This window comes from Anopheles moucheti, chromosome 2 (genome assembly GCF_943734755.1).
Source record: "Anopheles moucheti chromosome 2, idAnoMoucSN_F20_07, whole genome shotgun sequence".
NCBI lineage: Eukaryota > Metazoa > Arthropoda > Insecta > Diptera > Culicidae > Anopheles > Anopheles moucheti.
This window is the reverse complement of record NC_069140.1, coordinates 95615041-95642842: the sequence shown is the minus strand read 5'-3', so window position 1 is coordinate 95642842 and position 27802 is coordinate 95615041. Positions and strand designations below refer to the sequence as shown.

Sequence of the window (27802 nt, the reverse complement as noted above, 5' to 3'; positions counted from 1 at the left end):
ATTTTTTTGGGATTTGCGAGGAATAATCTTAATAATCTTTCTTGAGAAAGGAAAAACCATTAACAGCGACTATTACATCAAATTTTTGGAGCGATTGAAGGACTAAATCGCCAAAAAACGACCGCATTTGAAGAAAAAAAAGTTTTGTTTCGTCAAGAAAACGCACCGTGCCACAAACCAGTGAAAACAATGGCAAAAATTCATGAATTAGGCTACGAATTGCTTCGCCACCCACCGTATTTCATAGAGCTGGCTTTCAGTGACTAATTCCTATTCTTAGATCCCAAAAAGATGTCCTCTGAGAAGAAATTTTCGTCGGATAAAGAGGTGTTCGCCGAAACTGAGGCCTTTTTTGAGGCAATGGACAAATACTACTACAAAAAGGGTATCGAAAAATTTAAAGACCGCTAAAATCGGTGTATCGCCCTTGAAGGGACGTATGTTGAATACGAAAAAAAAATTTGGCCAAAAAAATGTGTTTTACTGTCATAGGCCAAACAATTATCAGCCCACCTGTTACATCCACTGTTGGGACGTCGTCTGTTAAGGCAGATGTTGTAACTTAGATACTCTCACAAGCAGATTCCAGATGTCTAGTGTTGAGTGAATTTGAATGAATTTTTGAACAGAATGAAAGAATGTGAACCACTATTATGGATACATAATACCAGATTTGAACCAGATTTATGGTACAGAGGGTGTAGAAGTACATCCTGTAGTAGATATTGAAGCACGGGAAGGGTTTTACTCTGTAAATCCATCAGCAAATCGACCGGAGGTATGGCATTTGATCCCATCTGGTGTCCAAACAATTGAATAGTTTATTCATGAGCTAATTTTATTTATTTATCTCCGTCCTGATGGATTATAAATAATCCATTGTGTCCAGATAATCCTACATGTTTTCTAATCAACCTGTAGCTAGCGGTTAGGAAAAGCAGTAGCTTTTCTGGTGCGATGCGATACTAATAATGCATGCATGGGGTATTGTCTCCATTTAAATAAATATTTCCACTTTGTACACACAATTATAAATAACTACCCGTAAATTTCGTAAAGATCGTTCAATATTTCTACCCTACGCCTTTCAGTCCCTGAGGTATGGTGGTGTCGTGTGTGATTACCTAATCTTCCACCCGCTGGAATTTCGTGAAGAATAGGAACACCTGTTCGAGTGAAGTTTGGCCCAACGCATAGTCCTCGATATCTAACACCTTCTTGGCGTCCTCCATGATGCCGAACATAGTTGACCAGCGTGTGTTGGCTGCCGGTATCTGGTACGTCACCGATTCGAGATACTCTTCCCTAGAGAAACGCAATCGATACATTGTCATTTGATTGAAGTGTGCCACACAGGTTAGAATATTTAAGGTATTACTCACTTCAATTCGGCCTCTGGGAACCGTTGCTGGATGTACTGCTTAACTTCGTCGATTCGTCCCTGGTTGGCTTCCTCGGTGCGCTTCAATTTGATAGTGAGGAAGTACCCGTTGGAGAACTTATTCTTCAAGTGTTGTGTTGAACCGAGACACTTAAACTCTCCGTTCACCATAATGGCCAAACGGGTACACAGTGCCTCACACTCTTCCATGCTGTGCGAGGTGAGGACGATCGCTTTTCCAGCTGTGCGCTCTTTACACACTACATCCCACAGCTGTCGGCGTGCCCCCGGATCCATACCGGTGGTCGGCTCGTCCAGATACACGACGGCCGGGTTTCCCATCAGGGCCAGTGCCGTACTGAGCTTCCGCTTATTACCACCACTGTACGCCTTCGTTTGCTTGTCGATGTGCTTGGCGAAGTTCAACTCTTCCGCCAATCGGTTCGATAGTGCCGCTATTTCCGTTTTCGGTATTCCACGCAGTAGGGCAAAAATTCTTAACGTCTCACGCCCTGTTAAGTCATCGATCAGTGCATCGAACTGTGGACAGTAACCGATCCGACGGTGCACCTCGTTCATGTTGCTCTTCAAGCTCACCCCGTTAACCCACGCCTCGCCGAACGAAATGCTTTCGTCGCCGGTCATCATCTTGAAGGTGGTCGTCTTACCGGCACCGTTCACGCCCAGCAAACCGAAGCACTGCGAATGCTCCACCGCCAGCGAAAGCTGATTGACGGCGAGGAATTTCTTGTAGTACTTGGTCACGTCCCGCAGGACAAGATTGTTGGCAGCGATTTCACCCTCCGTCAGGCCGCGCACACGCAGCTTCTCCATGCGCACGTCCGAGTCGATGTCGTCCGCTTCGGTCGGTGGTGCCGCCTGTTTGGTCTTGCGTCTGAATACGCGATCAACTACGCGGTACTCGATGCACATGAGCAACAGGAACGAAACCAAACCAACCACGAACAGGTACATCAGGTTGCGGCTGATGCCGGTACGCTCGAAGGTAAATATTTCGGTATCTAGAATGGGCGGGAGAGATATTATTAGCATACCAGAAGTGCCCTTTCGAAACAATTCACTTACTGCAGCACTGAGGAAATAGTTGACACAACAGCTGCTGGGTACAGTTCGGTATTAGCCCACACTGCGTTTCGCACACCTGCTGCGTGGCAGCAGCAATGTTCATGTTGCTCAGTGAATGGCTGAGCGCAAACAGTGGGAATATCAGGAAGGCCCATTCCATGCCCTCGGCAACATTGCGCAGATCGAACCCATCGAACAGCAGCAAAAACACGGTCATAAAGAAGATCGTACCGGTAAAGATGTTCAGGATCATCACCTTGACGAATCCGCTCGCCGGTATATCGAAGGCAAACGAGAAGAGATACGTGAGGGGCAGGAAGGCAAATCCAAACACGACCATTACGAGAATTACGCGTCCTGCAGGGAGAGGTAAACAAAAAAAACCAAAGTCAGTAACGTAGGTGCAGCAACGTAACCCTAATTCCTCACCAATCTCATCCCCAGTCGACCAGCCGTCCTCTTGGAATGCAGCCAGTACGGCAACGTAAAACATAACCGTCACAAAGAATGTCATAAAATCCCACAGGAATGATATCAGCCAGAACCCGAGCACGTTGGCACCGCTAACGAACTGCAGCAGCTTCGATCGGGTCACACGCTCCTTGATGTAGAACATGATGTAGAGGGCAGCCACGAATGCCATTGCAAAGCCCGTATTAAAGGCAAGCTGGAATCCCATATTGTTCCCCGCCTGCAGCTGTGTGAACTAAAGCGAGACGATGGGTGTGAACGGTTGAAAAAAAAAACAAAAAGAGTCTCCTATCGCCCTATACCTACCCTGGTCTCCGGACGGAACGGTAGTGGATGGTTAGTGATCAGTATCGAGCACTGGGCACAGACCGTGCGCAACATTGCGTTGTAGAACGTGTTCACCGCCAGCGGTGCCGTGTGGAATCCTTGCGCGTTAAACCAAACGGTGTGGTTGGTCGGTGTGATGGATGCACCCACCATGAACTCATTGTTCACCTGCGGCAAATTCTGTCCGTATCGCCGTAGGATGTAGTCCACCATCGGTTCCGTAATCGTCACCAGCGATCGACTTGAGCCGGCTCCCTCGAACAGCTGCTGGTACGCCTGTATCACGCCCGTATCGGCGGAACTGCCCTCGAGCACCGTGACGGTAGTGCTGTAGCTGTCGAAATCCACCGTCAGTGGCGGCATTGCGAGAGAGTCGGGAAACGAGCGCACTATCACGACCGTCATGATCACGAAGAAGATCGGTATGAAGATCTGCACGAGCAGCGCGATCCAGCTGCGCCTGGTAGCGATCGCCTTCTTGAGCAACATCGCCAGCAGCTGGTTGGAAAGCAGCGGAAACCCAGTGAGCAGCTTCTGATCCTGTTCTAGCGACAGTGTGACGGTGGATCCGTTCGACGGTTCCAAAGCGTAGGGACGGGCGGCATCCGATTCGTCGGTTGGCTTTTTGTCCAGCATGTGGGAATCACTGCCGACGCGCAGAAACACCTCTTCCAGCGTCGTTAACGATATGCCGTAGCTGCTAACTCCAAGCGAGGTGGAATGGTTCTCCAGATCCTCCAGCAGTGGCTGAAACAAGGCGGTGTAGTTGTCGTCCAGCACGTACGACAACTCCGTACCGATGTCCGTGTCCACCTGTATGTTGGGAATGTGTTTTCCCATCAGGGCAGTCACCCGCTTCGAATCACAGTGATCGTCCTTAACGCAAATCAACCGATAACCGACACCGAACCGCTTCTTCAAAAAGAAGGAAGATCCGGCTGCTTTCAGTTCGCCATCCGCCATGATAGCGATACGATCGCCCAATATATCCGCCTCGTCCATGAAATGGGTCGACAGCAGAATGGTTCGGCCTCGCTTCTCCTGTATCAGCAGATCCCACAGCGCGCGCCGTGCGGTCGGATCCATGCCGGAGGTTGGCTCATCGCAGAACACCACCTTAGACCCACCGCACAGTGCAACACCGACGGCCAGCTTGCGCTTCATACCGCCGGACAGTGTGTGACTCTGGGCGTGCCGCTTATCTTCGAGCTGCAGCACCGACACGTAATGATCAATCTCCTGCGGTATCTTGTTGCTCTCGACGCCCTTCAACCGGGCGAAGAACTTTATGTGCTCCGAAACGGTCATCTCGTTGAAGAGCACGTTATGCTGCGGACAGAGCCCTAGCGATGTTCGTGCCCCCTCTATGTTCGTCCGGATGTCACAATCGTTGATGAGCGCCGTACCGGACGTGGGCGAGAAGACACCGGTCAGCATCGACATGGTGGTGGTCTTGCCGGCCCCATTGTGTCCCAGCAGCACCGTTATCTGATCCTCAAACATGCTCAAATGCAGCCCTTTGACGGCGACCTTTGTCTTGTTGAACACCTTCCGCAAACCCTTGATACGTATGCCCGCGTACTTCCCGACCGGTTCGGGCTCAACACTGTTGGAGCTCGCGTCGGACTGTGCGGCGCCATCGGTACCACCACTGTCCGCCGGCGCGACTTTGTTGGTCCAAAACTTTTTCGTCACCGGAAAGTACCACGGCTCGGCCACACCGTACTCACCGGGAAACACCTTCTCGACGTAGAGTGCAATCACGAGATAGATTACCGTGTCCGCCAGCAGCATCATCATGGTCGCACCAACGCTCAGATCGTCGTCCACCGTTACCGGGTCGAACATGTTGGACCACTGCAGCCCGTTGGTCGTACCCTCGTGGCGCATGATCAGCATAAACCCGAACGACATGGCCGAATTGTGGAACAGACAGAGGGCCAGCTTCGCCGACAGTGACATCGTGTCGTAGTTCGAGAACGCAATGTTGTACGGCATCACAAACACGAACCACATCAGCCCGGCAATGCCGGACGCGGTGTTGGCCTTCGAGAAGAAGGTGCTCATCATGAAGCAGAACGTGATGGTGGCCAGGCTGTACATGAACAGGTAGAACCAGATCACGAACCAGTTGGCGAAGGTAAATATGGCCAGATCGGTGTTGGTTGTGATGCTGACGCACAGCAGTATCGTAATGAGGGAGATCGAAATGATCAGCAGAATGATGCACTTCACGAACCAGGCGGACCAGTGCAGCCAGCTCGAGAGTCCCATTATTTTCATCGTTTCCTTCAGCTGCTTCTCCTTCTCGACCGTGATGTACTTCACCGTGTTGATGCAGGTGTAGAAGAACGCGATCACAATGATCAGTGGCAGCAAGTTTTCCAACCCGGTCAGCAAAACATCGCTGTAGAAGGGTGGATACGGATAGCGCTGTGGAGGGAGTGGGAGTATAGTAGCGTTAGGCAAGGTGTTACCGCACTTCCATCCGGTCACTTACACTGAGGTAGACGTCGGGAAACTGATAGTTGGGATCGCGCTCCTGTACGATGGATCGAGAAATGGCGCTCTGGATTTGCAGGAACGTTTCGTTGTAGTAGTTCGCAGGATACCCACCGTCGTCACGCTCGTACTGTCGAGCACCCGGCACCTGGAAGGTCGGAAACATGCGCTCCGTTTGCCAGTTGTTCCAAAATTCAGACCCCGTTTCGCGGAACGTTCGCATCTCGCTCGGGTACCGCAGTGATAGTATTGTTTGTTCCGGTAGCTGCGATAAGGTCTGGCGTTAAGGAAGGAAGCGGAATGAGTCATACATGCTGCTACCGAACCGAACCGACGGTACTTACTGCGTAAGCGTCAGGAAATTCAACCCCAACCAGGACATTGTTCACCTGCAGATGGACCTGCATGGATGTGGCGTTAGCGAACGGCAGTACTTCCAATGCTTCATCCAGATAGACGACCGATCTCTGCACAATGTTTTGCAGCAAAGGACTCTGGGGTGAGTACGCGATAGAATATATGATCGGGGGCTCTATCTCTCGATTTTTCCTGCGTATGATAAAATTGATTCGCAATAAGCCAGGGTTCTAGCGACACCGGGCCGTAGTAGCAATTTACCTGAGGTGCGAAATAGTATCCAGTTCGAGTGGATTAAATACGGTCGGCTCGTCAAACTCCTCCGAATCGACTAATCCGCGGATCACTATCAGCAGAATGCAGGCCAGTATGGGAATAGCTATTTCGAAGAACGTTTGAAGGTAGTGTCGCTTGGTAATGATCCAGTTTTTCCACAGGAGCAAGACGAACTTGCCCCAGTTTGAGGTGCCCATCTTTGGTGATCTGTTCACAGTTCCGGCTGTAATTGTTGCAAATGAAGGCATTAGTTTTTCATCATTTTTATCACCATAATTGGCCGGCGGCCATGCAGCACCATGGACGTGCTTTAGGTGGCATTGATCAGACCAATATTCTTGTCTTTTGCTGAAGAAATATGTTGTGACACCTCGCCCCATCCCATCGCTATGGGGTGACAAATATTTCCGGTGCGCAATAGAAACACACGTAGAATTGTTTGAAAATCTGAACCAAAATCATCTTCATTGGGTGCGATAATCGTTATCGCGATGCCGGCTAAGCCTATCAGGTTGAACTCTGCTTCTTTTGCGCGGTGCTACAGCTTACACCTTCACGTATCGGGCAATGAGTTTCTCGTTTCGTTTTGCAATGATTTAGCACTTTGCTGACCGGTCGCAGACAATGCTGTAGCACTTTACCTTACCAACGTGTAAGGTTTTGGAAAATTTGTAATGTCATTTCAGCACACTTTACGGCGGAGATTAGTCATCACACGCTTTCCGGTCCTCATGTCCTCGTGAATCTGTATGGCAGACATCTTCCTGTGATTGTTACACTCACTGCAATTTTATGGCTCCTCGAAAATTTATTGCTAATGGGAACCAAGGTCATCCTGCACCACCAAGAAGACGACCACTTTTCATAAGCACGTTATCACCCGTTGAAGCGGGAATTTCTCACCGATATCATGCGTTACGCACCATTCGAAATATTAGCAGCCATTGTTTTTTATTTGAGAATGTCCTTCAACTTGCACCAGAGTTATTACAGAGTTCATGGTCGAAGCATTTGGCTAACATGCTACACCTACACTGCACGGTCTCGACCGGAACCAGCTAACGTCCGTAATTAACTTCCTACGCGATGGGAACCATTGCCATGCCGATGAATGATTGCGATACCGCGGGAAAGCTTACTAATACTAGGTGTCTTGGCTAATGTACCTCTCGCTTCGGGCTCAATTATAACTCTCCTTGTCCTACAGTATCCTGCACATAACACACTCAAGCAACGCAACTGGTGGACTGACCTGTAACCAAGCCCGCACGTTTTACTGATGAACCTTTCGAACACTGCGTTACGGACGGACTGAAACGCTTCTCATCGGTTGTCGAACATTTATCGACTGTGCCACTATCCGTCCTCCTCGACCGATGGTTTTGAGTGGTTTTTGTGCGTTTAGCAAAAGAGAGAGGTTACTCCCTTCAGCCACCGATAACACGACGCTACGGAGGTACGGAACATAACACCCATTTCCCGACACCGAACGCAAAATTGATCCCTTGGATTAATGATAGCGAAATCTCATAAATGATTCACGTGCTTTTGGACGACAGTTTGTGGGTTGGTGCGGGTAGTAGCAAATAGAAAACCAGTGCCACTGTGGTATGTGTGTGCCTGTGGTTGGTATTTATGGCATGCCCGGTGAGTTCCTCCCGCCTTCCAACGAACCGCTGCATCAGGTACACGAATATGACGAACCAGATGGTGGTGCTTCAACAATGAAGAATTGTGAATTCTAAAGCTAGAACTTAACACACTAAAGGGGCCCCCGACCAGGGTCTTAGTTATCGTCCGTAACTCGTTGATATTTGGTGAAGAACAGGAAAACCTGCTCGAGCGATGTCTGTCCCAGTGCGTAATCTTCGATGTCAAGTGTCTTTTTGGCTTGCTCCATCAGTCCAAACATTGTGGACCACTTCAGCTCAGATTGTGTGATGTGATACGTTAGAGAGTCGTGGTATTCCTCCCTGTAAGAAAGCGACAGAGTTAATCGAACGGCATTATCCGCAGATAGGCAAACGGGAGCAGTAGCTCACACTTACTTGAGAACTGCTTGGGAAAAGTTGTGTGCCACGAACTGTTTCACCGGGTCCCCATTAGACGTTGAGCCGTCGCCCGTCCGGTTGAGCTTGATGGTCAAAAAGTAGCCCTTGGAGAACTTGTTCTTCAAGTGCTGCGTTGATCCGATGCACTTAAACTCGCCGTTCACCATGATGGCTAGCCGGGTGCAAAGGGCTTCGCACTCCTCCATGCTGTGTGACGTTAGGACGATGGATTTGCCCGCTTTCTTCACGTCGATAATTACGTTCCACAGGTGACGCTTCGCACCGGGATCCATACCGGTGGTCGGTTCGTCCAGATACACGACGGCCGGATTCGCTAACAGGGCCAGTGCCGTGCTAAGCTTTCGCTTGTTGCCACCACTGTACTCCTTCACGCGCTTGTCGATGTGCTTCATGAAGTTAAGCTCCTCGGCTAGCCGCAACGTTTCGAATCCAATCTCGTGCTTGGGGATGCCCCGCAGCAGAGCAAATATCTTCAATGTCTCCCTGCCGGTGAGATCTTCCAGCAGCGCATCAAACTGTGGACAGTAGCCGATCACCTTATGCACCTGGTTGAGGTTACTCTTGAGGCTGATGCCCCTCACCCAGGCCTCGCCGGCCGAAATGTTTTCATCGCCTGTGAGCATCTTGAACGTGGACGTCTTACCGGCTCCGTTAACACCCAGCAATCCGAAACATTCCGAACCTTCCACCGATACGGACAGTTGGTTTACCGCCAGGAACTTACCATAATACTTGGTCAGTTCGTTAATCACCAGGTTTGTGTTCGACACCTCACCGTCGGACAACGATTTCACGCGTCTCTTCTCCTCCCAGACATCGCCATCCATGTTGGAGTCTTCGCTGGCCGGTGGCAGCGCCGTACCGGACGATCGCTTGCGACGTTTCAACAGTCGCTCCACAACACGAAACTCGATGCCCATCAGTATCAGAAATCCGACCAGTCCCACCACACCCATGTACATCAGCTGCCGATTGATGCCGGTCGTTTCCCACGAGAAGATGTTTGTGTCGCAGCACTGCGGCAGCAGGCTGCAGATGTACTCCTGCGAGCACAGGGCGGCCGTCTCCTCGGTGCACTGTTCCCGACACACCGACTCGGTCGTCGACAGGACGTTAATGTTGCTCAGACTCTGGCTGAGCGAGAACAGCGGGAATATCATGAACGCCCACTCGAGACCGTTTGCCACGTCCTTCAGATCAAACCCGTCAAAGCCGAGCAGAAACACGGCGGTAAAGAAGATCGTTCCACTGAATATGTTCACTATCATCATCTTCACGAAACCCGTCGCCGGCACTTCGAACCAGAACGAGAAGAGATAGGTCACGGGCAGGAACGCTAAACCGAACACTATCAGCACTAAAAACACACGTCCGAGCTCCTCGAACGAAGACCAACCCTCCTCTTGGAAGGCGGCCAGCGTCGCAATGTAGATGAGCGCCGTGATGACGTACGTGAAGAAATCCCAGACGAAGGACACGATCCAGAACGTAAACACATTGATACCGCTGACGAACTGCAGCAACTTGGCCCGGCTTGTGCGCTCCTTGATGTAGAACATGATGTACAGTGCCGCTATGAAGGACATTGCGAATCCCGTGTTGAACGATATCTGGAAACCGAGATTGTTGCCTGCTTGCAGTTGCGTGAACTGAAACGAGAAGGGAGCGTTGATGGAATTCTTGCAAGTCGCTTCGAATGCTTCGTCATTCTTACTCTCGTTTCAGCCTTGAATGGTAGCGGTTTGTTGATAATGGTAATCTCGAAGTTGGTGTTGATCGACTTGATGATCGCGTTGTACATGAAGTTGAGCGCCAACGGTGCAGTGTGAAACCCGGTTGGGTTCCACCAAACGGTGTGATTCGTCGGGGTGATCGAAGCTGCCGCCATGAACTCCCGGTTAACAAGACCTATATTCTCGACCGACTGGAGAAGAGAAATAGAGCGGTTAGCTGAAGGACAGTTCGCTGCCGAGGTTGCGGAGTACTTACCAGATCTAGAATGTATTTCACGATATCAGTGTCGATCACTTGCAACCGATGGGTGTTTGGGTACGCTCTGAACAGTGATCTGAAGCCATCCGGGAACGGACTGCCAGGTGACGAGGCCTGAAGGATCGTGTTTGTCTCACTGTAGTTGTACACATTGATCGGTATCGGAGGTAGGTCCGTCTGTCCTGGGAAGGTCCGTACGATGATTACGGTAACGATCACAAAGTAGATTGGTATCAACGCTTGCACCAGCATCTGCACCCAGCTTCGTTTGGTGGAAATGTACTTCTTCAGCAGCATGGCAAACAGTTGGTTCCAAACCAAGCCGGAACCGTCCAGCAGTGGTTGTGTATCGCTCGTCTGATTCATCGTGACGTTTGACGCCCCAAAGCTTACCCCGTTGCTGTCCTGCTCGACATCGTTCGAGCTCGATTTCTGATCCAACGCGTATGAATCACTTCCGACGCGCAAAAACACCTCCTCGAGCGTGGTCAACGAGATGCCGTAGCTGGTTATGCCGCACTGTTCCACGTTCTCTTCCAGATCGCGCAGCAGATCCTGAAAAACGGCTGTGTAGTCTTCATTCAGCACGTACGACAGCTCCGAACCGATGTCGGTGTCGATGTTGATGGTGGGAATGTGCCGCCTGAGCAACCCGGTTAGACGAGCACGGTCACAGTTCGCACCTTTCACGCAGATCAACCGATAGCCTACGCCGAAACGCTTCTTCAAGAAAAAGGAAGACCCACAGGCCTTCAGTTCACCCTCGGCCATGATCGCGATGCGATCGCCCAGAATATCCGCCTCATCCATGAAGTGAGTTGACAGCAGTATGGTACGGCCCTGCTTCTCCTTGATCAACAAATCCCACAGGGCGCGCCGGGCAGATGGATCCATGCCGGAAGTCGGTTCGTCGCAAAGCACCACCTTCGAGCCACCGCAAAGCGCTATTCCGACCGACAGCTTCCGCTTCATACCGCCAGACAGGGTTTGAGACTGCTTGTTGAGCTTGTCTTCCAGCTCGAGCAGCTGCACGTAGTGGCGAATTTCTTCCTTAATTTTGTTTCGCGGAACACCCTTCAAACGGGCAAAGAACTCGATGTGCTCCGCTACCGTCATCTCGTTGAACAGCACGTTGTGCTGGGGACATAATCCCAGCGAGCTTCGCACCGCATCTATATTGTCCCGTATGTCATACCCATTGATCAGTGCCGTTCCGGACGTGGGTGAAAACATGCCGGTAAGCATCGACATGGTAGTGGTCTTGCCGGCCCCATTATGCCCGAGCAGAACTGTGATCTGGTCTTCGTACATGTTCAGGTTCAGCCCCTGTACGGCCACCTTGTTCTTCTTGAACTCTTTCCGTAGCTTACGTATGCGGACGCCCGCATACTTGCTGTCCGGTTCTCGTTCGATGTTGGTGCTGTTCTCGGTCGTAAAGTCCAGCGTTGCCACAGGTTCATGCTTTTTCTGCGCATCCTTACACCAGAACTTCTTGGTGCACAGGAAATACCACGGTTCCGCAATGCCATAATCGCCCGGGAACACCTTCTCCACGTAGAGCGCTATCAGCAGGTAGAGGAGGGCATCAACCAACAGCATGATCATCGTGTCACCGACGGAAAAATCGTCATCCACCGAGACGGGATCGAACAAGTTGGACCACCGCAATCCGGTGGCCGTGCCTTCGTGGCGCATCATCAGCATGAACCCGAACGACATGGCGGAGTTGGAGAAGAGACACAGTGCCAACTTCGCACCGGCCGTCATGTCGTCGTAGTTCGAGAACGCAATGTTGTACGGCACGATCAGGATGAACCACAGCAAACCGGCAATGCCGGCCGCAATGTTAGCCTTGGAGAAGAACGTGCTCACCATAAAGCAGAAGCAGATCGTTGTGATGCTAAACACGAACAGGTAGAACCAAACGATCGTCCATTCGGCGTACTCGAAGATCGCCAGGTCGGTGTTGGTGGTTATGTTCACGCACAGTAGCACCACAATCAGCGAGATCGAGACGATCAGCAGCAGCAAACACTTCACAAACCATGCCGACCAGTGCAACCAGCTCGGCAGCCCCATAATCTTCATTGCCTCCTTCAGCTGCTTCTCCTTCTCGACCGTGATGTACTTGACGGTGTTAATGGCGGTGTAGAAGAATGCGATGACTACGATGAGTGGGAGCAGATTCTCGAACCCGGTCAGCAGTGGATCACTGTAGTAAGGCGGATAGGGGAAACGCTGTCGGGAGATAGCAGGTAAGTGACGGTTAGTAGCTCGCTCAATAGAAGAACCATAATCCTTATCTCATCTCTTACATTCAGGTATATGTCCGGTAGTGCGAAGTAAGGGTCACGCTCTAAAATGATCGCCCGCGAGACAGCGCTCTGTACCGCGATGAATGATTCATTGTAGTAGTTCGCCGGGTATCCGGCATCGTCTCGCTCCCGCTCACGAGCACCTGCGATCTGGAACGCGGGAAACATCAGTTCCGTTGCCCAGTTCGCCCAGAACGCGGTGAAGTCATCCTGCAGGGTTCGCATCTCGCCCGGGAAGCGCAGTGAAACAGTTACATTATCCGGCAGTGTATCGATGGTCCGGAAGCTTTCTGGAAACTCTACACCTGCTAGAGAATAGTTTAGCCGGAAGAAGTCCTCCATACGCTGACCGTTATCGAAGCCGGCTATATCGATCGGTTCCAGGATCTGATCGACGGCCCTTCTCATGATCCTCTCGGTCAGCGGTGTTTGGGGGCTGTACGCTAGCATGAACGTTATCGGCGGCGTTATATTGGGATTCAATTCTGGCCTACGAACGCGAAACGGGGTTAGTATCGCCACTGCCATTACTGTTTCGATATAACTCTCCACCAACTTACATCATGTGTCGAACGGTGTTTATTTCCAGCGGTTTCCACGTGGTCGGTTCATCGTACACATCCGCATCGACGAGACCACGGACCACTATCAGCACAACGCAGGCAATGGCAGGGATCAGAATTTCAAACAGCGTCTGCACATAGTGACGCTTCTGGATGATCCAGTTCTTCCAAAGCAGCAGGATAAACTTATCCCAGCTCGAGGTGGCCATTGTCACCTTTTATCTGCAAGCACACAACAGAGCGAGATGGAACTTCAGCGCAAATGCGTAATGCTGACAGGGCGCTTTCCCGGTTCCCGTCCTCAACAAGTCATTGTACGGACTAAACATGGGCTGCAATTTATCCGCTTTATCGCAGCAGCTTATCAGCGGTGAGTACCAACATCACTAAATTGCTCTCTAATCAGCTGTCCGCAGCGTGAATTTTTTAATCGAACACTGCGAAGAAATATTGCCACCATTCGCGATTGTTTTCCATTATTTTAATTCCATTCCCTTCTTCGAATAAGAAGGCAACAGGAAGCGTGTTTTTTTCGGTAGTATTCTGTTACTATCTGCACCACGCTAGTATCGTCAGGTACGTCATGGATTGGAAAAAGATAATCTCAATCAGCTGCTATCAGCGTGCCCAACTGATAAGACACGCGTTAGCTTGTTAATCGATTTGTTTCACACTACTACCTCAGCCGATGCAGAACACTTGTTCGCGATTTTCATTGGACCATTCAGGAATAAGTTTATAGATAATGTTTTTTTATATAATGTCTTGACAGAGATGACATCTGTCAAATATTAGACATTTGATGGTAAAAATGATTCTCGATAAATAGCGAAACAATTTCTAATCTTATCCAAGGTTGTTTGCCACTTCTTCTCGAAGGTATTCGAACACCTGCACCAAACTTACATTAGATCCACACGAACTACCAAACTCCTGTAACACTGTTTCACTGCACGACACTTGTCTCAGCAGCAGCACACCTTCTGGCCGGACTTTTATAGAAAACCATTGCCCCCCCAATATCGGGCAATTCGGCAATCGAGCACCATTCGATAAGCCCCTATCGACAGCCAATTACACTCCTCCAAAGAACCGATGAGATAATGATTATCTTTATTCCCAAAATATATGTACGCGCCTGATTCCGGTACGATGAGGTACGGGTTTTGAGGGCTAGTCGTGTGATCAGCGTTTCGTAAAAGCATTTCGCACGATGGTCAAACGATGAATTAAACTTGAACTTGCGTTATCGTCTGTGGGTACGTTTTTGAATGATAATTAATCGGAATCGTTGTCCGGATCATAATGCACGTGAGTAGGAAGTAATGTGACCAGTCCGTTACGTTTGTTATCATGTGCATGTGATTGATAGAAAGGCGATTAAAGATGTAGAGCGGCGGACGGCTGTGAAGATTCGATCGTCTGATTGACAGCTTGTACTGGTTTGTTTGCATGTGATTAGTTTGATTGTGATTCATCGCTTGCAGTTTGGGAATGTCTTCTTTATTTATCGGTTCTTTGCTGTTGATAAGTATCGATAAGCATGTGACTAGTTAAGGTAGGTCCTGTAGGTATGCTGTATTCTAAATTCTTAACAATTCTTTAATCATAAGTCTGGATATACTTGTTTTGCTCAAACTTGTATCACTCAGGATATTTAATTGTCAAAGATCAGCTCATAAAGGATACTACAAATTCGAATGACCACAATCTACGTCTACATCTACAAGCCTCTGAATGTAAATTGAAATGTCCAACTATCCATCTGCCTGACCTTATAATATCTTCCTTAGCCCTAGGGGTTAAAGGCAACCCAAGTACTTAAGCTTGGAAACTGAGCTATTTTTCTCCACGATACTTCCATGACTCTTTGATTTCCAATTTTTTATTACGTACATGGCCAAGTAATTACATTTATCCGATTTGACAACAAAGTTTGAGGTTTGAGAATGAATTCCTTTAGAAAGACCCGAAGTTTTTACAGTATCCTCGTCCCATCTCTATTGACTATCGCATCAGCCTAAAATGTAGCACAAATTGCACGAAACATCCTTGATGAAAAAGATAAACAGATAAATATATTTTCGCCACATCTTCGGTAGCACTCGCCAAACACACAGCACCACGCAATAACCATGTCCTAATACGTCTTGAGATGGAGAGCAAGCACGGAAGCAACCAGCAAACACGATAAAACGAACAATGCAAACCACTTTGACGCCAACTGGATCGACGTCAGTTTCACTTTCACGCCGTCCGGTGTGTACCATCCGGCACCGCGACGGTTGTCACTTTCGATGGCATTGACCGTAAAAATCCGTTCTGCCACATAAGGCTATGGTCGCATGGGATGAAAAAAAGGGGCCAACAAGGCTAAACGGGTTTCTTTTAAAGACGCCGAGTTCTCGGTCAATGTGTCGATAAATATTGCTCTTATTAAATGACGCTCCTTTCGTCTTTTCTGTTCTCCGTCGACCCGCCTCTTTGATTATGAATTTGGGGCTATGCGTGGCATTCGCATTTTGTTTTATTTAACGTATTTCTACACGTTAATGTACTCTTTGCTGATATAATATCTTTCTATAGCTACTATTCATTATAGTTATAGATTAATTAATACGTTTAAATTATTCTTTCAATCAGTAAAGTAAATTCCTAACACCAATCTTCCTTATAATTTGTTTTTTTTCCTCACTTCCTCGTTTCCAAAATGAGGAGCAAATTATTTATCGCATTTTTACAGTTATCCAATAGAAAATTTAATACAAGCAATCAATTGACGCAACTATGCAACGGTTGAAATTTCTCTCGCTACCCGCTTGGTTACCTTCGGCTAATTGCTTCTCGATGCATTTTTCCCTTATCAGGCATGCGCCGTGAGGGTAAGTTTTTTTGGTTAATTAATAGTAATTTTATTCACTTACATTTTTAACCGAAGAAAACTATCATACTGGTCTAGTGCGTTACCAGTGATCGTTTAATCTGTTTGACTATTGGAAATTGTTTAGCTTCAGCTCGATTTGACAGCAATAAGCGGATATAAGTAGGCTTTGTTTCTTTCTTTTCTCTTTAGAAAAAAAACCTAATTATGTTACTTTGAATCTTGAATTTCTATTAATGTTCGTAGAAGATTTGAAGCAAATTTAATGTAAAGTCCTAAACAAATATCTCATAATGTTGATGTTGTAGTAGTTATGTTGAATTAGATTCTCTCGAATGTAAAAAAATAACACTTCCACTATGTAACAAGGTGTTTCTCTGCATCATAATTCAAACTGTCAATCTTTGCTACGCGTCGCATAGTCTGCGCATCGGAACGCATCTCGCTTAATTCTTGTTGTAACACATTCACTCACCCACCCACTCCGAAGGTAATGAAGTTTAATGATGATGTTGTCATACAATAATTACGCTTCTCGATGATTGTACTAACCCCAGAGAATCAAGCAGTAACATCCCCCATATGCAACTGCAGATAAAAGGGTCCGATTAAATGGTCCTACTCGGCTCTGCTGGATCGCATCTCTAAAAACCTGCTGCTCTTCAATCTTTGATAAAGCAAACATGATGTCAACTGTAAGAAGACAAAGAACAAAACTAAATGAAGCGATAAAATTCATCCCATTTGCATGCATTTTGTTTACGAAAGATGAATGATATCATCTTCATATCATTATTGCTCAATCACGCTGGTACTGTTCTCTAGGTACGCTACCGGCAGCTGAACGTTTTATACTGGGTGTGCTGCAACACGTTCGTAAAAGGTGTGTAGCCACCCCCCGAACCGTGCTGGACAATCTATCGTACGCTAGACAGTGCGGTTAGACACCTTCACTCCAGAGGATTCCGTTTACACTCCACCCGGCATTGCATGCAACTGTGTAAATATTATGGTAGATTAACTGCAGGCGGATCAGTCCGCGTCATTTGGTGAGTTTTATTAGTTTAGTTTATATTTAAAGCGAGACCTTTTCAGTTCAGTGATTCACTTATAATAGTGGGTAGTGATAGTTTGAGGTCAGACTTTTTCGACACTCGATCTTATGTTGTTGGAGTTCTGTATTCGAGATTGTATGTGATCCAGATACGTTGGAGATCGATATCTTGAGATTCTAATTGATCTAGGTGAAATTAAGATTTGTATATTATTGGATTTAAACCTTCATACACACCCTTAAATATCCAGTAGTTTTTAAGATATCAACCTGCTCTAAGTGTCTCTTTTTGGAGGTCTTTAACGTCATACCCGCATCATACTCGATTCATCATTCAATACGATCACCATTGCAACTGTCAACGGCACTCTGTCCGGGTCCGATCGTGATGGTAGGGAGCACTTGTTGAGCGTGTACGGTCAATCACAGTACTTCCCCTCGAACAAGCGTCGTCTGGCCGATATCAACGTGCGGTGTGTGCATGGCATGGCAGCACAGGCACAGGGTGTAGCACACAAAAAAAACGCAAGGTCTCCTAGCATCATCCGTCCGGCTCGAGCGTTCGAGGTGGGGTGTTTATTGAAAACTAATTTTCCACATTTATTACGAGGTGGTAGCTAGGCTCACGCTTTCAGTCCACCGTCAACCGTCGAGCGTAACGCACAGACTTTGGGGGCACGGAACGCGCGGAACCCGTCCGATAGACCGCGCACACACCTGTGTACCGCGTTAGCGTTAGCGGCGCAACGATCGATCGCGATCGCATTAGCGTACCAAGTAGTAGAAACATACGACCGTAGGTGTTTGTGAAGTGGGAATGGGGAATTACACAAAATCAAATTCAATTGAGGCAGCAGTGTGTGCAGTGTTGTGTGGAGTGCGTTGCAACGATTGTTCTTTTGCTGTTTGATTTTGCCGCGCGTTTTTTTTTTCTTCTTGTATATTTGCTTTCGAAAGACAGATTAAATCAGTCACTCTCCATTAGGTACCGAGCTACCAGTCTGCGTATGTGTGTGGGCACACGATTGGTTTTGTTTCTCCATTTTCCCTTACGCACCAAAGAAAAATGGAAAATAAAACAAAAACCCACGCTAGATTAATTACATTTCTCCAAAGTGCATCACGATCGCTTCCGGTCACTTTCACGCAACCGGAAGATCTTCTACCGATGTGACGAACAAAGCAGAGAAAGATAAGACGAAACATAACAAACACCCACGTACAGTCGATCCAAAATAAAACCTTCCAAACTTCCTATCTCGGAGAAGCACTAAGTGCCGCTAAAAAGGTTTGCGTTCTATCAACCGTGACACCCATCACGTTAAAGCGTAACGCATTTTTTCGGCAGCTGTGTGTGTATGTCAGGGCACTGGCAGTGGAAGTTCGTTATCGGGTGAAAAGGAATCGAAGAGAAAGTATCAACCTGTGTTAGCTTCAGTTAGAGTTGCGTTTTCTGTTGAATCCTTTAATTAGCCACAATTTTGCTTATCGTCCGGTTGGCGTTACGGCATCGCGTTATCTGATCCGTTGATAACGAGCTCGAACGATCGGCAGAATGATCGTCAATTAGTGGCGCAGAGAAAAGTGAAAACGGATCCTCTCTTTTGCATATGGTGTGTACAATTTGCGGTCACCAGAAAGCAGATGTAACACTACTGGCCGTTACGCACTTGCGTATCCCACGGTCGTTGACCATTTAGAGTGTGTGTAGATGTCACACCATTAGCGTGTACTCTCCAGCTAGTTTTACGGTGTTTGTGGTTCATCGTTTAAAAAGCTTCTTATCATCATCCAAAGGAAGAGTGTGTTGTTAGCTTTGTTTTCCCAAATCAAACAAGAAAACTGATCCATTTAATGTTGATGTGCGCTCATAGTAAGTGATACAGTGATACAGTGCTTAATACAGCCGGGCGTCTAGCAGCGATCGCACCGACAGAGGACGGACCGTTTTTTCGTCTAGATTACACTAGACAAGCAGCAAACATCACCCGCACGACCGGGTTAAACGAGCACATTTCGCCCGATAAGATACGCGTACACCTTCTTATCCCGAGCCGCCGTGCAGCGAACGACGATGGTTTCGACGCGCTTCGAAATTAATAGCACGCCGGTAATAATTATGTGTTTACTAATATTGCTAGCTGTAATTAATAGTGGTAATAATGTGCTTCAGTGTGACGAAAGGCAACTAACTAAAAAAAACCCCTCCATCACAAGGCGTTTGACATTTATCGCCATCTTTAAACGAGTTGCGTTCTGCTTCAACAACTAAGTGCGCACTGTGCGACTGCGTCTGTTCTAGCATTGCAATGCAATGTGTTGTCTATTGCGCTTCGGAATCCTTTTGCTGTGCCTGAAAGTACTTCGTGTGAACCTTTTAGCTGTGCAACGAGCGAATGGAGATAAAATTTCCCTCGAAGCTGCTAAGGCTGGCATTGGCTGGATACCAACCAGAGACCGCAATCGCATTTGTTGTTGGTCAGTAATTGCGCCCCCGGCACTGGCACAGCCTTACCGAATGGTGATAACGTGTCGATTTTAACGATGGTCAGACATTCTGCATTTTGGCCGTTTTCCCTAGCCCTTTTTTCTTTGCTCTTCTCGCCCTGCTTACATCTCTATTTGCTGGTGCTTTCTACAGTGGGGGAGGGACGCCATTTCACGGATGAATGAGTTCGGCAGTAATTTTGAGCTTAAGTTAATTATCTTCGAGGCCCACACTAAACTGATCGCCGTTCATTCGAGTGGGCATCCAACGTCTGGTTGTGGTTTCTTTTATTTTTACTTTGTTACGTATATAATTATCAAAGGAGAAGTTTAATTTCCAAACACTTTTAAATTTCAATCATAAGGCCAGGTAATTAATATGAAACTCCTTATGATATTTTGTTGTAAGAAAGTTCTTTTCCACTCCATATCCTCCTTCTCAAAAGATTCATGAAGCACAACACATAGGTTAAACAGTAGTCTGCATATTTTTCTCCCTTGCACAGAAATAAGTTTACCCTGAAGAGATCTTCTTAATGCCTTAATACGCAATAGACTACGGATCGGTCACTTCACATCCTTGGCATAAAGTCTTGTCTAAATTAGGCCTCTCAAAATGCTGGGTGTTCATAAACAGGCATATCCACCAAGAATGTTCCATGGTGAAGGTCTTGAACGCTTTACTTTCACACGCTTCCGCAACTCCTTGAACCAGCATCGTAAACATTCACGATCAAGTCCAATAACCCACCCACATCCCAGCCAAACACATCCTTGAAGCGCTCGTAAACGATCGCCGTAAACGATATACGAACGTTCTTTAGGACGCCCACATAAAGTAGTATCTCTTACAGAGAAGAAAGCACCAGGAACTACCCCACCGGTGGACACGCGCCTTACTAAATCAATACGGTTGTGCCATGCATACGATTATCTGCAAGACATTGGGAAACGATCCTTGAATACGACTCAATTCCGCAGTGTCATTTATCAAACCACTTCTTCTACCACTCCGCAATGCCTTCCAATCACTTTTAATAGCAAAACAAATCTGACCATGAACTCGTGCGCTCGTTTCATGCGTCGATCGAGAGGCTCGGCTCGATCAACGCTCGAGCGCCCTCTAAGCGGATCGCTCCGTAAGCCCGCGAAGATGCGTACCAACGTTGGTTAACCGCACAGCCGCGGCATTGACGGTCCAGTTTTTGTCCAGTGTGGACAAACCGGCAAGGGAGGGCGAAACGCGGCGAAGATGGATGGTGTGTGAGCGCATGCGTAACATTGACCCGCTTTTACTCTCACGAGACGACGCTACTCACCCACTTCCCCCTCTGGCACGATCGTTAATGAAACGATTTGAAAAAAAAATGGTGGAGGTTTGTCTGGGACAACTCGTGTACTTCTTGCACATTCCTTTAGCAAATTTTTGCCTGCCGACCGATACCTTCAATCACTTCCCAAACCTGATCGACAGATTTTTGACAACGTGACAGACGCAATGGGGGAACTCACAGAGTCCTGACGGGTACAAGTACACGCGTTGGAACCCGTCCGTGGAGGTTAAAGTCGTAACCCGTTGTAGGTCAGCAGGGTGGCCGGTAGCACTTACGCTGTCGAACGGACTGTGATCTTCTACTGCGTTTACGGGGAGATTGCATAATTTCGACTCAGAACTACATGGAATTGCATTTCGCAGCACACATGCACTTATTGCAACATGTGCATCATAAAAGACACGCGCGACCCATGGGCAGTTCCTTTCGTAGGCTGTGCTGTTAATTGATGTGAATTGAAGTAGATTCGCACTGAATGCACCGTGGGTGATTGTGGTTGACCGCAAAATGATTTGAGTTAGGGCGTTTCGTCAATCGATACCCGTGAAATGCATTGCTTCAATTGACGCAAACGCATCTACACGTTGCTCGAATGATATCTAATGCCTTTCAGGGGATTTTCCAAAGTTTAAATGACTTGTTTCTTTTATTGTAATTTAGAGAGCCATCCTACACCAGTAGGTAACCTTTTGCATTGGGAAATTCCTGGGTATGACCTTTTCTTCGCCTTTTTTATGCTTTACAACTTCAGGAGATTTTTTGGGGTTTCTTTAATACTTTATCGCATTCGAACATCACATTCCTGGAGGTTATCAATCATATTTTCTCTCTTTAGCCGATACTTCATCATGTCTATTTAAGTAATTCATATTTACTAAATACCAAGTTCTTGAAATGTTCAAGGATGTCATTACAAATTGATCCAATGTCTTGGGGTTTGAGTCCACATTTGTACCAAACTAACGGTTTGACATACTCAAAATTATGACACTATTAATTGAAGTCTTTTGAAGTATATATTTTATTTATGAATATTATATTAAGTTTTCCAAGTTAAATACACAATTGTAATTTTAACCTTTGCCTGTAAAATCTATATAAGTACAATGTTTATACTAAGCTTTAACGGAAGCACTATACATGACTTTGCAGTATGTCAAATCCAAGGATTTTTTGCACCTCACCTCGTTTCACTCTGCTTTATTGAAATTTTATTCAACACAACTTAAATTAAAAAGAACACAGCATATTCGATATTTTTATTTATTCGTATCAAACGGTGGAACCCCCTATTCCCACGCTGCAAAAAAAAATGGTTCAATGGACATAAATTGCATCAGAAAGAACATACTTCGATTGCATCAGACAGTTAGTTAGCTGTATCAATTTGCTGACTGTTTTTTTGAAGTGTTCCGTGTCTCATTACATTTTTGTAGTTGTTCGCTTTTTTGTCATAATTCCCGCAACCTTCTGGCCAACCTCGGGTGCCAAAATGCCACGGTGAAGGCTTTTCTATTTTTGGTCGCTCAATAATCCCCTTGCTGCCCCGTGCCCTCCATCCCTTCGCTAAATAGAGGTTCGTACAAGAAGTGCATAGTAATCGTTTTGGCCGTTTTCCCTCTCCTCGTTTCACGCTCGGCTATGCTTTCAGTTGTGCGACCCATAACATTGTCCAAAATCCGACACCAGCAAGTGCGCCCGGCCCGGCCGTCCAGTGGAATGTTTTGTTGACCAACAGTGTGTGTGTGTTTTCGGTTCCGCACGCTTAATGTTTTGGTAACATGGCAAGGTGCTGAAAGAGAATGCAATGGTTCCTTAGTTGTTTTTCTTAGCATTGGTTAGCGTCCAGCGTTGAGTGACTTAAATGCCTACAAGACAGCAAACCATCGGAGGGAAGAAAAACATTATGTTTCTGAGGTTGTTGGTGGCACGTGGCTGCATCTCTTGCGCCGCAGACCCTAATGGTAGCCAACCGGATAAGACACGCATTCGGAAGTGGCACGTGTTGCGAATAATGCGATAGAAGACCTTCTTACCTATGCGGTGTATTATTACGGATAGTTGAAGCATACAGAGATGCAGTATTGCATCGTAGCAAAGCGTTCGTTACGCGTACGTACTATCAACCATGATGTCACGCGACTACGTGCAAAATAAACGAATTCCATAAAAATCCCGCGTTTGCTTCTTATCGGAAGAATTGTACATAGCGTAAGAACGCAATGAAAAAAGCAACAGAGTCATGCATAACAGTACCATCACCTCTGTCTAGCATGTTCTTTATTTAGTAATAACACAGCAACCCAACTAATTTTGTTTTGTTCGTATCTGTACCTTGATTATCCATCCAAGTACCATCCAAGTAGTCTAAAAAATAAAGTGAATGCTTGTGAATGCAATATAAGGCTAATCATATTGCATAACTGTAGGCGCACACCTTCAAGACACGTGCTAATGCTGAATCATCGCATTACTTCATGTTCAATGTTAATTCAAGGCAACGTTTCAAAACTTACTGACAGGGTCGCTTAAGCTACCAACAAGGATTTACATCAGGGAGGCATCCGACACTCACGGGTTCAAATCTTTGAAGACCACCAGTTCTAACTCACTCCAGATGACGTATATATCGAATAAGAATAGGTGATCTTTCTCATCTAAAGGTCATCCCATAGCTGAAATATTACGTCAAGAGTCCGCACGAACAATAAAATTGAAGTTGAGATACGTGTTAAGGTTATTAGAAACCTTTATTTACCCTTAACACCTTTCGGGACTCTATAGAGAACTTATTTACGAGTAGAAGTTCATGTGCTCACATTGCCTTTGAGACATGGACATAGTCCAAGGGGGATCTAAAGCTGCTAAGGTGCTTCATATCGTTTTTATCGAAGAATTCAATATCGTACATCGAATTAGACATCAGTTGGGTTATGATTAGAATCTCGGACATTAGAGCCACGGACGACACACTCCGTAGAGTCTACAATATGACAAGGGCTCAGAAGTAGCTGACGGCGTTGAAAGAACTCCTACAATAGACCAACACCGTTAAGCAGTTGTAGTGTCCGATAAAAAAGTCTCTAATTAATACTTGTTCTATACATTCATCCACGACTGAACCTCTTACAAACCTGTACTCTGTTTCTCTTTGCAGCCCGTGCGGTATCCTCGCTCGATATTCTTCATCATCAGCAATGAGTTCAGCGAACGATTCAACTACTATGGCATGCGAAGTAAGACACGACCTTCGCCTTCCTTCCTGATCGCCTGTGATCACTAACTTCTCGTTATTTTCTTCTCCACCTACAGCGGTTCTGGCACTCTACCTTACGCAAAAGCTCGCCTACAGCAAGGACACTGCCACCGTGATCTACCACATCTTTACCAGCCTGGCGTACTTTTTCCCCCTGATGGGAGCCATCCTGGCGGACAGTTGGTTGGGAAAGTTCAAGACCATCTTCTATCTCTCGATCGTATACTGTGCCGGTAGTACGCTGATTGCTCTCGGTGCGATTCCACCGTTGAATCTGCCTGCCACGTAAGCGTTTTTTTTTTGTGACGTTCAACACCGGCTGGATATTATCACTTGCCTTATCTGCATATTTTCAGATCGATGACCATGTTGGGGCTGCTGTTTATAGCGGTCGGTTCCGGCGGTATCAAACCGTGCGTGTCTGCGTTCGGAGGCGATCAGTTTAAGCTGCCGGAACAGGCGGCTCAGCTGGCCAAATTCTTTTCGCTGTTCTATTTTGCCATCAATGCGGGTTCCCTCATTTCCACCACGCTGACACCGATCCTGCGCGAAGATGTGCACTGCTTCGGGGAAAACAACTGCTTCCCGCTCGCATTCGGCGTCCCCGCCGTACTGATGATCCTGTCGATCGTGATCTTCGTGTGTGGCCGGACGTTGTACACGATCAAGAAACCTGCCGGCAATATGATCGTGCTGGTGTTCAAGTGTATCGGCAATGCGCTGTCGGTACGGTCGAAGGAACGCGTGACCAACCCGCGGGAACACTGGCTCGAGTATGCCGAGTCCAAGTACGGCAAAGGGATTGTGGCGGACATCAAGGCGTTGCTGAAAATTCTCATCCTCTACGTACCGCTGCCCGTGTTTTGGGCACTGTTCGACCAGCAGGGATCTCGCTGGACGTTCCAGGCGACGCGGATGGACGGTGAAGTTGCCGGATACACGATCAAACCGGACCAGATGCAGGTGATCAATCCGCTCCTGATTCTGGCCTTCATACCCGTGTTTGAAAGTGTCGTCTATCCGATGCTGGCCAAGATCGGCATTCGGCGTCCGTTGCAGAAGCTTTCGTTCGGTGGACTGCTTGCCGGCGCTGCCTTCGTACTGTCCGGCTTCGTGGAGATTGCGCTCGATCGGACGAACGCGGTCCTGCCGGCCGGGCACGAGTCGCAGCTGCGCATCTTCAACGGGCTACCGTGCGACTACCGCTTCCACACCGACATACCCAACCTGAGCGGCTTCAGCGTACCATCGCGGGGAGCATTCGAGGCGCTGCACATCGACGTACCGGACGGCAACACCACGTTCCAGTTCCGGGCGGAGACGAGTGAAATCGGGTGCGTGCGGGAAAACATGACCGAGTTCAGCGGTACCTTCTATCTAAATCCGGGCAACGCGGTCAGCTACTTCATCAGCCGGAAGGGTGGCAAGAGCAGTCTGGTCGAGTACGCCGACACGGCGGAGAAGGACCGTAACGGGCTGCCCCGGATGCGGCTGCTGGCGAACGTGCAAACCACCAAGCACATCTCGCTGCGGCACGGCGGCAACACCGCCATCGTGTACAACATTTCGCTCAACCGGTACGACCAGATGGCCGTCACGGAGGGCGAGTACGGTGTGTACGTGGGCGAGCGGCAGATTGCCACCGTCAAGCTGAGCCCGGGCGGAGTGTACACGCTAATCTTGGATGAGTTTCTGGAGAACGAATTCGTGAGTAGTCGGCTACTAGCAACCCCGGACAGTGTGGTCCAATAAATTGATCTCCCTTTTTACTGTTTTACAGAACCTTCAAACACACATCATCACTCCGTCCAACTCGGTGCACATGCTGTGGCTGGTACCGCAGTACGTCGTCATTACCGCCGGCGAGGTAATGTTTTCCATCACCGGGCTCGAGTTTTCCTACTCGCAAGCACCCGAAAGCATGAAATCGGTCATCCAGGCGTTCTGGTTGCTTACGGTCGCGATCGGCAACATGCTGGTGGTGTTTATCGCCGAAGCCAAATTTGTACAGTCCCAATCGCTCGAGTTTTTCCTCTTTGCCGCGCTTATGTTTCTCGACATGGGGCTGTTCATGCTGCTGGCCATAAGGTATCGTTACGCGGACACCGGTGCGTCGCTCGATTCGATCGAGGCGGAAACGAACGGCAAGAAGCGGAACGATGCGCTAGCGATTAGCGATACGCTGTCGGAGCGAAGCGCCAAAAGCACAACCTACGCCAACGAAGCGTTCCGGGAAGACTGAAGGCAGCCGGAAGGAATTGTCCGGACTGTGGTTCCTCACAAATGGTTTATGCAAGCGTTTCCAGTGTGTCTACGTTAGCGTAGAACGTACCGACACGTGGAATGGAGGCGCGATGTAGTCGAACTGAAGGGAGTATTCATTGTTTCGTCGTTTAAAGACGTCCTAATTTAAGTTAATATTTTTTTCTTGTCTGTAATAAATCGATATTGTTTAAACGTATTACTTGTTGTTGATTACTTGTTCTTATACTAAATATGATGAGGTCGCGTTGGTTGAAAGAAAATAATTCCCAGATAGAACGCACTACAGCGCTTCACGGTTCAACGGTTTTTAGGAGCCCAAAGGTGCGATGAAACGCGTAAGTTACTGGGTTACGAAGGTTTTCTGAAAACTATTATTTTACTATTTAACACATATTTTGTTGCTTTGCTTAATTTTGGTTTGAAACACTCTCTCTTTGAACTCAGTAGAAACATTACGAAAATGCGCATTGCAGTGTTGATTGAGTAACCATGACTCCCGATGAACAAAAAATATAATAAATAATTTTAATATGAACCTCTTCACTGTTGGGTACAATAACCAAAGTTACAACATTTCTGTGCATGTAACCACAAGAATTCGTTCATAATTTTCATCGGTTTTCGTAGCTAAACAATGTTTTCTATCTATTTATATTCTTGCAAATCGTTTTAAATCGGAATTAACATTTACAAATATAGAACTATAATACAAAATTATATACATTGTTTTATATCACACATATTATAATATAAAAAAGAAACAAGTAATAATATTCGAAACAAGTAATCATTCGGGGATTATTCGTAATTAATGAAAAAATAAAATGTAAATATATTCCACCTGCAGGCGTGGAATAAATTTCCCCATCACTGTTGCATTGCATACTATCAAACCCGTGAGAGCGATCGCCAGCGCAAGTGAGATGGATGAAATGGGAAGCATCCCTCATCTGTCGCTCAAAACGTTTTCATCGATCGACTAGCACGAAATTCCATACAAACCAGCTTGATTTCAGATTTCCGACACCAGGGGAGAATGATTTTCAAGAGGTGACACCTGCAGTTTGGAATAAACCACGCCTAGTTTTTACTAGCGATCGCTCTCACGGGTTTGATAGTATGCAATGCAACAGTGATGGGGAAATTTATTCCACGCCTGCAGGTGGAATATATTTCCATTTTA

General features: G+C 47.2%; 3 protein-coding genes across 4 annotated transcripts; 1 reads left to right on the top strand and 2 right to left on the bottom strand.

Annotated features, from left to right (window-relative positions):
- Positions 1-1124: 1124 nt before the first annotated feature.
- On the bottom strand, positions 1125-6597 carry LOC128296818 (phospholipid-transporting ATPase ABCA3-like). The gene is made up of 8 exons (XM_053032306.1): positions 6386-6597; positions 6112-6316; positions 5766-6044; positions 3245-5698; positions 2897-3173; positions 2468-2824; positions 1383-2403; positions 1125-1305 (listed from the first exon to the last, which is right to left on the bottom strand). The coding sequence occupies exons 1-8, from the start codon at positions 6595-6597 to the stop codon at positions 1125-1127; spliced, it is 4986 nt and encodes a 1661-aa protein (XP_052888266.1).
- A 1589-nt stretch (positions 6598-8186) lies between these two features.
- On the bottom strand, positions 8187-13551 carry LOC128299382 (phospholipid-transporting ATPase ABCA3-like). The gene is made up of 6 exons (XM_053035330.1): positions 13340-13551; positions 12780-13269; positions 10462-12702; positions 10187-10396; positions 8449-10121; positions 8187-8373 (listed from the first exon to the last, which is right to left on the bottom strand). The coding sequence occupies exons 1-6, from the start codon at positions 13549-13551 to the stop codon at positions 8187-8189; spliced, it is 5013 nt and encodes a 1670-aa protein (XP_052891290.1).
- LOC128299383 (peptide transporter family 1-like) lies at positions 12510-26815 on the top strand. Of its 2 annotated transcripts, XM_053035332.1 has the most exons (7): positions 12510-12719; positions 12786-13287; positions 13369-13712; positions 24256-24334; positions 24411-24639; positions 24711-26061; positions 26135-26815. In XM_053035332.1, the coding sequence occupies exons 4-7, from the start codon at positions 24328-24330 to the stop codon at positions 26594-26596; spliced, it is 2049 nt and encodes a 682-aa protein (XP_052891292.1). In that variant the 5' UTR covers positions 12510-12719; positions 12786-13287; positions 13369-13712; positions 24256-24327; the 3' UTR covers positions 26597-26815. The 2 variants fall into 2 exon arrangements, with proteins under 2 accessions (XP_052891292.1, XP_052891291.1); XM_053035331.1 differs by lacking the exons at positions 12510-12719; positions 12786-13287; positions 13369-13712 and adding an exon at positions 19016-19387.
- The last annotated feature ends 987 nt before the right edge of the window (positions 26816-27802 follow it).